The sequence below is a fragment of the Grampus griseus genome, assembly GCF_964374135.1.
Source record: "Grampus griseus genome assembly, chromosome: 17".
In the NCBI taxonomy this organism is placed as follows: domain Eukaryota; kingdom Metazoa; phylum Chordata; class Mammalia; order Artiodactyla; family Delphinidae; genus Grampus; species Grampus griseus.
In genome coordinates this window covers 18798318-18808885 of record NC_139011.1, presented here as the reverse complement: position 1 = coordinate 18808885, position 10568 = coordinate 18798318, and the positions used below count along the sequence as shown (strand labels likewise).

Below are 10568 nucleotides of genomic sequence, written 5' to 3'. Positions count from 1 at the left end.
CCTGCAATGACATGTACAGCCTTCATTGTTCACTATTTAGCTAAATTATTATTTTCACTCTCTGGCAATTTGGGACATGGACAGTATCATAAAAACGCCTCCACACATGTCTAGTAACCTCCCCGCCCGTCCCCAAGATCCCACAGCATGAGCTTTGTGGGTAATGGAAGAGGTCCACAACGAACTCGACCTCAAACGCACAATTAGCGCAGAACCGCCCCCCGCCCAGATGTTGACATTTTCCTCTCTCGGCCCCGCCCCCGACCACGCGGGGCTCCAGCCACGCCCCCAAGCTGGAGTTACTGGGGCGGACTCGCCGAGCGCCTCAGCCTACCCACAAGGGATTCCCTCTCCAGCCAATCGCGTCTGAACTACGGGACGGCCCCTAACAAAGATGGCGGGGGAGGCCTCAGTGAGGGCAGGGTGATTTAATACCCGAACCCGCGGCGGACCGCGAAGACAGAGGTAGCGGCGCAGCCTCGACCATGGAGGAGGGCAACAGCGCTGGCAGCGGTGGCAGCGACAGCAGCACCAGCGGGAGTGGCGGGGCGCAGCAAAGGGAGCTGGAGCGCATGGCTGAGGTCCTGGTCACCGGAGAGCAGCTACGGTAAGATGAGAGGCAGTGCCGGGGGAGGCTAGCGGTGGCACTGCCAGCCAGTGTCCGTGGCAGGCGCGCGCGCGCGCACGCCGTGGCTCGTGGCTAGCGACACGCGCGGCGCTCCGGGACGCCTGCGGACGCCTCGACCGTCCGCGCCGCGCCGCCGTTTAGCTGCTGCAGCCCGGCGTCCTGAGGACTCCGGACTGGCGCCGGGCACCCGAGGCGGACGCGGGCGGGCGCGCCGTGCTTGCTGCGCCCTCGCCCAGCTGCTGCAGCCCTGCGCCCCGCAGACGCGTTGCTGCCGACCGCGCGCGCCCTCTTTGCCCGGGCACCCGGGAGCTGCCAGGCCTCCTGGCTGACAGCTAGCTCCTCCTCCGCTCAGAGAGCAAGAGGAGCGGGTGAAGGGCCCCTCGCCGGGCCCCCCGCCGGCCCCAACCCCAGCCCCTTTACTCCTAGATAAAAGGAGCCAGACCAAGTCCCTTTCACTTAAGGTTTTACTTTTGGCTTGCAAGTCTGGCTTCACTCCCCTGAGCCTCAGTATTTTCATCTGTAAAATGGGGCTGATCACGGCAACTTCCTTGAATGGTTGTGGTGGGGGCTAAACTGAGAACATTTCTGAAACACTGTACCTATCACTTAATTGGCACATACTCATCCGTCATTATTTGGGTCCGCAAGGGGGCGTGGAGGCACCTTGTCCCGCTGCCCTGCTGCCAGCTCCCCCAGCGCGCACATTTTAGGTAGCAGGGTCCATTGGCCCCCGGCTGCTGCAAGAATTGGGACTTGATGTGTGTCACTGCGTCCAGGACAGGCAGTTACCCCCAGATTCAGAACCCCCTCCCGCCCACTTTATCATTTCCATCCCATCCTGGTCCTTCTTGGATTCATGTTTGAGAATTCTCCTTATGGTATGACCGGTTCCGCAGCTGCGTCTTGTGGTCATTAATCAGTTTGCCAGGGGGAAAAACCCCTTGGCTTTACAGTGGTTGAGCCAAAACTTGCATGCCGGCCCCTGTCCCATCGCAACGGTGCACTTGCCTCTTACTTCTAGTTCTTGGCCTGAATCTCCAGGCTCGTTTTGGTTTCTAAAATGCTGTGTTTCAGGACCCGAAGGAGACTCTTGCAACGATCCCTAAAGGTTTGGTAACCACCCTGCTTGCTGCCCTTAGGTTGAGAAAGTAAATATTGGAGGTCAGAATTAATTTAGTTACAAGTTACAAGAGGCAAATTGCGCATTTCTATCCCTTGGTGATTTTTTAATGTATAGTCAGAATTAAAGGGAATAAAAGCTTTTCCATCAAGAGATTTTCTAACTGAAAAAAATCAAAGCTTTTCTGATTCACCTTGAAACACTTTAATAATTTATCTGCTCTTCAATTGGGTACGTTTCACTTCCTTTAAAATGATAAACTGCAGGGTGCCTCTGTTTGTCCAGAAAGCACTTTCTCCTTCGAGATGCTTAAATACCCCTTCCTTGGTTGGGGAAGTCCCCAGAGCACTTCTCCTCTTCCCAGGCACCCCTCTGCACGGCAGCAAGTTTGAGGACTAGGCTTAGTGTGTCGGTAAGAAGATAGAGGGCTGTCTCGCACTCGGGTTATATAGACCTGGGTTTGAATTTCTGCTCAGCCACTTCGTTGCCAAGAGTTAACATTAAGTTGTTTTGAGGAGGACTTTAAAACCAGAGTGAATTTGGGTTTGCTACTTACTAGTGTGGGACCTTGGACAAGTTACTTAACTAAGAATGATGGGTAATAATGGAGCCTACCTCTGTATTGTGATGAAGATTAATTAGATGAGTTAGTGCTTAGATCAGTGCCTGGGATATAGTATGCACCATGCCAGCCTTAGTTATTATAGTTCTGTGACTTTGGACAAGTTAATTCACTTCTCTGAGCCTGTTTCCTCATCTGTAGAAAGGCAATGAAGATAGCACTTCATAGGGTTGTTGTGAGAGTTTTCCCCTGGGCTTCATGTATTGAAGAGCGTTCAACAAATGGTTGTTGGAATTAACGAGTGTTATTGGTCTCTGTGTGTCACCACAGGTGACTTCCAGCTGAGCAAGATCTAGCAGAAAGGATTGGTTGGTGGTTAAGAACACAGGCTATCTGGGTTCTTATTCTGTCTCCACCATTTATTAGTCCTGTGACTTGTGGACAATTTACTTAACTTCTCTGTGCCTCCGTTTTACTTCTCTTGCAGGAATTTTGTGAGGATTAAATGAGGAGGTGCTACATGTAAAAGGCTTAGTAAATGTTAGTTACTTAATTTTAGTTTGGGGAACTGTCATCATTGCTTCTTAAAAACCTCTACCATCTTTGCACTGTGCTGAGTACAGAGTGTATAGTGATTACTCGAATATTTGAATAACTAGTGTATGTAATTAAATATACTGTTGTAAATACAGATAATGTAATATTCAGAATTTAGGGTTAAGTGGCCATGTATGCCACTAGCTTCTTGGTTACTGGAAGAACCTCTCTTAAAGGAGTAGGGATGCAGCCCTCCTGGCTGTCACTGTCACAACATGATTTCACATCCCTAACTGCTTTCTCACAGGTGGATTGTGGGGACTTTGTGATGTGCAGGCCTCCTGCCTCTAATTGCTATACACACACACACACACACACACACACACACACACACACACACACACTCACAGACACACAGACAATTCCTCCTCTCTGCCTTCTCTTTCCTTTCCATTGCTTTCTGGGTCATCAAAGATGAGGTGAATGAAGGTGGTAAGGAAAGGAGACACCAGGATTGGGATTTGAAATACAAAATTTGGCTTCCAGGTCCAGCTCTGTGAATTTTATTAATTTAATATTTATTTATGGATGTATATATGGATGTATGTATTTGTTTTGAACTACTTTTGCTTGGGCAAGTCAGTTAGCCACTCTGGGCCTCAGCGACTGTGCCTGCAGAATGGGAATAATAATATCCTCCCATGTAAGATCTGTGGTGTTGGAGCAAATGGGGTATAACATGGGAAGGAACTTTGTAAAATAAATCAGTAAGTCAAGAGTAGTTGTTGCTATGATTATTATAAACTTCAGATGTGAAATTGGGGGTTGGCTCCATAATCCTGACATTTTGGTAAGGGCAGCTGGTTGCATAAGGATATGAAATTGAGTAACATTTAAAAACATCTCCTGCTTTCTTCTCCAGCCTGACTGCAGGATCCTTTTCCTAATCTCTTTGTGCTTTCCCTTGTCGTAAAAGATTTTACTTCCTTGCTCAATGTATCTGAGTGTCTTTGTATCTTAAAACTGCATTTGGATACCACTTCACATCCCCAGGATGGCTATAATCAAAAAGACAGATAATGAGAACTGTTGGCAAGGATGCAGGGAAACTGGAACCCTTATACACTGCTGGTGGAAAGGTAAAATGATGCAGCCACTTTGGAAATCATTCTGGTATTTCCTCAAAGACTAAACATAGAATTACCATGCGACCCAGCAGTTTTACTCCTAGGTATGTATTCAAGAGAAACAAAAACATATGTCTACATAAAAATTTGTACACAAATTTTCACAGCAGCATTTTATATAATAGCCAAAACCAGAACCAACTCAAATGCCCACCAACTGATGAATGGGTAAATAATGTGTGGTCTATTCATACAAGGGAGTATTATTCAGCAATAAAAAGGAATAAAGTACTGATATATACTACAACATGGATGCACCTTGAAAACATGATGCTAAGTGAAAGAAGGCAGACACAAAAAGGCATATATTAGGAGGTTGGCCAAAAAGTTCGTTCGGGTTTTCCATGTTACGGAAAAACCCGAACAACTTTTTGGCCAACCCAATATGACTCCATTTATATGAAACGTCCAGAATAGGCAAATCTGTGGAGACAGAAAGTGGTTGCCAGTGGCAGTGGGGAGGGGGAATGGAGGGTGATTGCTGATGGGTGTAGAGTTTCTTTTGGGGATGATGAAAATGTTCTCAACTTGATTGTGGTGATGATATCATAACTCTGTGGATATGCTTAAAAACCATTGAATTATATACAGCAAATGGGTGAATTATGTGGTGTGTGAATTATATCTCAGTAAAACTACTACAAAAATGCATTTGGATGACACATTAGAGTGATGAAAGACAAAATATTAAAACTTTTAAAATAAACTTTATGCTTTCTTTTTGGATTGGCCAAAGAATGTGATGAATTTTATCATTAACTTGATAACACATGACTACCACGCCAGATGGGACTGATATTTTATATATATCTTTTTATGGTATCATTCTTGATACAGCACAGAGAAAATATACTGTAAATAGTCCAGAAAATTGTCTCAGAACATTCCTGATTTGAAGATAATTAACCATATAAAAATCCTTCGTATTAGTGAGGTTTCATACGATGACTTTTTAAATCATTATTTATTTTTATGTTTTATATATAAATCTTTTATCTTGAGATTTGTCATGCAATCATAACTGACATTCTAATTACAGCATCCAAAATCCACCTTCTGTTTCTTCTATAGATTAATCCCAGAGATACTTAGCAAGAAAGTGGTTTGTAATAGAGCATTTAAATAAAGAAGGCCAGTGAATCTCACTGTTCTCTCTGTGGTAATGGTAGGCATGATAATAATAACAATAATACCTATATGGCATATATTACCTGCCAAAGACTCTTCCAAGTGCTTATATATATTATTAGAAATATATATATAAATATATATTATCAAAAGCATATATATGCCTTTAAGCTTTCTAAGCTACTCTGTGTAGAAGATATACTTGTTATCCTCATTTTACAGATGGGAAAACTGAGGAATGAAATATGTAAGCTAACTGGCCATAGATTTTTCAGCCAGAAAGTGCTAGGGCTGAGAGTTCTTGCTCTTAAGCAAAATGCTAGATTACAATTTAGAGGATTAAGAAGTGTCAGGGTAAGACCAATGTAAAACTGAATCATATATATAAGACTGTGATATTCTGGTATGAGAACTTTTGCAAACAAGCAAGTAGACAAATGATTTTTCGCTTCTGTCGGGAAAAATCTAATTAATTTCTAGAGGTGTTTATGTTTTTACAAGATAGAATGGTCAGTTTCTCCGTTAACTTTTAAAGTGGGTCTCCCTTGCCATATGGTTTTGAAAACTTAATTTGAACTCCACTCATTCTGAATTTGTAATCATTTTAATGGGACGATAACTTACAGTTCACTATTTTGCCAGCTGTGAGGATGGGAGCGGGGTAGGGGGAGAATTAAGAATGTAATGAGGAATGCTTAATTAAGAGAGAAAACACCTCAAGCTTTTCAGTTATGCTCACCTACCTAGACTAAATATGCTAATTACAACAGTCTTATCCAGTCATTAAAGCTGGGTCCCTAAAAGCAATTTACGAGGCAATGAGTTTTAGCTAAGTTGTAGGAAATTGCCGTTCTTTCAGATTGTTTGATGTATTGCCTTTTTGCTACACCAGACCGCCTTTCCAGACTCTTACAGCCTTGCTATTGCCTTTTTCATAAAAACATGTTAAATCAATATTAAGTTGCTTTTCTGAATTTGCTTTGCCAATGTTAATGCAGTACGCAGATAGAAGGTACAAGTCAGCTTCTGGAACTAAAGGCCAATCTACAATAAAGTAAATATGAGATATGGAATTTAGAGATACAGAACAGAACAAGGAGAAATACAGCTGACCCCTGAACAATGCGCAGGTCACGGCACCCGCCCTCTGCACAGTTGAAGATCCGAGTATGACTTTATAGTCAGACGTTCTCTTCATCCCTGGTTCCCCATCCACAGATCCAACCAATCATGAAATATGTAGTACTGTAGTATTTATATTGAAAACCTCCAAGTATAAGTGGACCTGAGCAGTTCAAATCCCAGTTGTTCAAGGGTCAACTGTAGTTTGTTTTATTGCACTTTGAACTTAAGGAACTTCAAAATTGGCTTAGAGAATGTCTTAGGGGGTAGCCCCTACTGGTGTCCGTTAATATGGAAGTAACCATTGTAACCAAAGGGAATAGAGGGAAAGCTACTGCCCAGATGCTACTACTGAAATGTAGGGATCCAAGCAGGAGGAATACGCTTTTATTCTTCTAATAAGCAGAGAGGATATCCTGGCCTTGGGAAATTACCGCCTGTTCAGATGAAAAAGGGAGAACTTTAGGAAATGGCAAATGACTGTATTTGGAGTCAGTGCAGACAAGCCTCGTGTAGAGTGATGAACTGCCTTTACACCAGAGGCTTTTCTCATATACAGACCGTGTTCCTACGAACATCTTTTCTGCTTCACACATTGGGTGTGGGGACAGTAGGCACAGTCCTGGCACATAGCAAACTCAGTAAAGACTCCTTTCTTCCCTGGAGAGAGAGCCTGGGAAAGTACTTTGTCACTTGCCAAAACCCTCATGCAAATGGAAGACACTGAGTAAGTGCTCAGTACACGATTGTGGAATTATTGTACACCTTCATGCGCTTATCCTGACGTACACCTGTTTTTGAAATGAGTGCAGTGTTAGTTGTTTCTGAGTAATGTGTTTGCGGTTACTTTTCTAAAAGGCCAATCCTGATATTTAGGTTTTGGCTTCTGTCGACTTTGGAATCAATAAACCGGAAAATAAGTTATTAAATAAACACACCTCAAAAGAAGCGAATGAGAGGTGGCGGATGACTGTTCTCCTCTCCTAGAATTTCTAGTATTTATTTGGATCAGGAACTCACGTCCCTTTATTAGGTGGCGGCTCTTAAATGGTTGGTGTCTGTGAGTTTAGTGATTAGGAAAAGACAAAGGAAACACTCATCAACCCTCCTTCTACCTAGTAAGTCATCCCACTTTTCTCTCTTCCTCATTATCTACCAAGCAGAGATGGGTCCCAGATCTGGGATCCTTGTCCCCGTATTATCAGCTTTAACCAAACTTGGAGGCCTATGGCAGTGACTGTTTTTATGGATTATTAGATGCTGGGGGAACACCAGTGGAGACGGAGTGCGGGGAGAGAGCTTAGCGGATCAGACAGCCTGCTTGTAAACAGCTGTTCCCGTGGCAGTGCCAGCAGGGGCAACAGGAGCTATTTTCATCAGGGCTGGGATGGCCCCAAACTGGAAGAGTTCAGAGAGAGCAGGAATTTACTCTCGTCTGCACAAAGAGTCACTTTTCTGTAGCTTTCCAAATATTTTTAAGGTTGAGTAGGAGAGGCGAGATGGAGAAAGAAAACACACCTGGGAGTGGGGGACAAGATATCCTTTTGTCTGTGCAGTTTTCTGATAACAGCTGTTGCTAGGGTGTGGCAAGAGGGGACAAATGCCAGGGCCTCCAGCTGGGGGAAGCCCACGGCAGCTGCAGAGGAGGTAGATAGCAGCTAGTGTCATCAGGGAAAGGCTCAAATCTTTCCACTTGGAACCTTTAGCTGCTTCTGGTGATTTTGTTATTGTTGGTGGTATGTGTTTGTTATTTGTTTTAATCCTGATGACACTGTCTCCCTGCAACACTTGTACCTACAGATTTCTGATTCTGATATTTACCCAGAGGTTCCTTTCATTGAAATAAACTGTGGCTCAGCACCCACTTAGGACTTGGCCTTATTTTGATCATCCAGCTCTGTGAGGCTCTCCTTTGGGTGGTGAAACTGTTACAGCCCCAGAGAACCGAACCTTGTGCTTTGTGGCAGATCAGGTAGGCTTCAGAAGGACCAGTTCTAGTACAGAGTGCTCAGTAGCTTCTCTGATCATGACTTAAAGTGTGAGAAACAAAAGAAGATCAGAATGAACATTCTCTCGTTAAGAGAGAAAGCCTCATTTCATGCTATCCTGTTTTCATTACAGTTAGGTTAGTCCCTGTGCTTTCATTATGTGTGAAGTTGGCCATTTTCTAACAAGTTGTAAAATTCTGGAGGAATACACTATGAGTGGTGTGTCCACAAAACAAACAAACAAACAAAAAACAAGGGGGATTGGGAGGGGGTTAGTGTAGAGATGTATAACGAGGTACTGGTTTAAGAACAACCAGTGTATAAATGTGCAAATTTACAAAAAGGATATGTTAAGAAAGGATTGTTTTTTTCCATCTTAGAAAAGGATTTAGCACATTTTCTGTTGAGGATCCTGGGTTAGTTTTCTATTTAAAATGCAGTTCTTGGGCTTCCCTGGTGGCGCAGTGGTTGAGAGTCTGCCTGCCGATGCAGGGGACACGGGTTCGTGCCCCGGTCCGGGAAGATCCCACATGCCGCGGAGCGGCTGGGCCTGTGAGCCATGGCCACTGGGCCTGCGCGTCCGGAGCCTGTGCTCCGCAACGGGAGAGGCCACAACAGTGAGAGGCCTGCGTACCACAAAAAAAAAAAAAAAAGGCAATTCTTTTTATACGGTCTGCAGACTATTTTCAGGCACATATACTGAGTCCAGTAAAGCGTGAACTTTTGGATTGTAGAAGTACTGTTTTGCTTCCCGATTCCTTTCCTCTTCCCCAGGAGGAAAGGAGAATGGGGTAAACTTGCACCCTGTTTTCACTGAATATTTTTATAAAAGTTCTACTTACCTTTGGTCATTAACATTTCCATAAATGATAGTGACTTTCACAGAATGTATTCACTGGAAAAAGCAGTGGTGCTATATGACTGTATTTTATTTACATCTAGGTGCCAAGTGCCTCTTATATCATCTTTAGTTAAGCTATAGGAAGGTTGATAAAATAAGACTTTACCAGAGCTCGTACTTGTACTATTTTCTTCTTAAAAACAGACAACAAAAATCAGTTTAGAGGTGAGGTTTTAAGGCAGTTATCTGATGCATAACCATGATTCATTTTCCTTCACATTTGTTAAAATTTACTTTCTAAGAAAACCATAATTCAGAAGGACACATGTACCCCAATGTTCATTGCAGCACTATTTACAATAGCCAGGACATGGAAACAACCTAAATGTCCAAGGACAGATGAATGGATAAAGAAGATGTGGTACATATATACAGTGGAATATTACTCAGCCATAAAAAGGAGTGAAATTGGGTCATTTGTAGAGATGTGGATGGACCTGCAGTCTGTCATGCAAAGTGAAGTAGGCCAGAAAGAGAAAAATAGATATCGTATATTAACGCATATATGTGGAATCTAGAAAAATGGTACAGATGAACCTATTAGCAGGGCAGGAATAGAGACGTAGACGTAGAGAATGGACATGTGGACACAGAGAGGGGAAGGGGAGGGTGGGACAAATTGGGAGATTAGGACTGACATATATACACTACCATGCATAAGATAGCTAGCTAGTGGGAACATGCTATAACACACAGGAAGCTCAGCTCGGTGCTCTGTGACCACCTAGATGGGTGGGATGGCAGGGGGGTGAGAGGGAGGTCCAAGAGGGAGGGGATATAGGTATACATAGAGCTGATTCACTTCATTGTACAGCAGAAACTAACACAACATTGTCAAGCAATTATCCTCCAATAAAAAAAGTAAAATGACATTTTAAAAAGAAAAAAAAGAAAACTAAGGAAAAGTGACTACAGTATGAACTTTAGTAAACAATATTGTATCAGTGTTAACCAGCTGTATCAAATTTGCCATATTAGTGGTGTGTGGTATAGCTTTACGATTTTTCTCTAAATCCGAAGCTGTTCTAAAATAAGTTTATGAAAGAGTAAAACAATAAATGAAGCACACATATACACAACACAGATACAACAAATGAAGTGATAAAAAGATAACTATTAATACATTTTAAAAAATTTGCTCATTACTGGTCTGTACCAAATAGCATGACTTATTTGTGGTTTCTAAGGTTTTCTTGAAATAACCGGAGATCACAGATGAAGTTGCTGAAAAGGATCACATGTTGATTATACTGGATTGAAAGTACAGAGCTGAAGAGTGTATAGACTGGAATCAGAATGCCTCAGCTTAAACCCCGATTCTGTTATTTACCAGCTGGATGACCTTGGGTTACTTATTTCATGAATCTGTGTCTTAGTTTCTTAGTCTGTAAACTG

At 43.0% G+C, this 10568-nt stretch overlaps 1 protein-coding gene across 7 annotated transcripts in view; it reads left to right on the top strand.

Annotated features, from left to right (window-relative positions):
* Positions 1-389: 389 nt before the first annotated feature.
* The window catches only part of DEPTOR (DEP domain containing MTOR interacting protein), a gene marked incomplete at its 3' end in the record, with an annotated part of 188702 nt that continues 178523 nt past the window's right edge, over positions 390-10568 (top strand). For all 7 annotated transcript variants that reach the window (XR_014297997.1, XM_082674901.1, XM_082674902.1 and 4 more), the window contains exon 1: positions 390-607. Coding sequence is in view for 6 of the 7 variants with exons in the window: in XM_082674901.1 (XP_082531027.1) it covers positions 486-607 (122 nt within the window). The remainder of the gene's footprint in view (positions 608-10568) is intronic.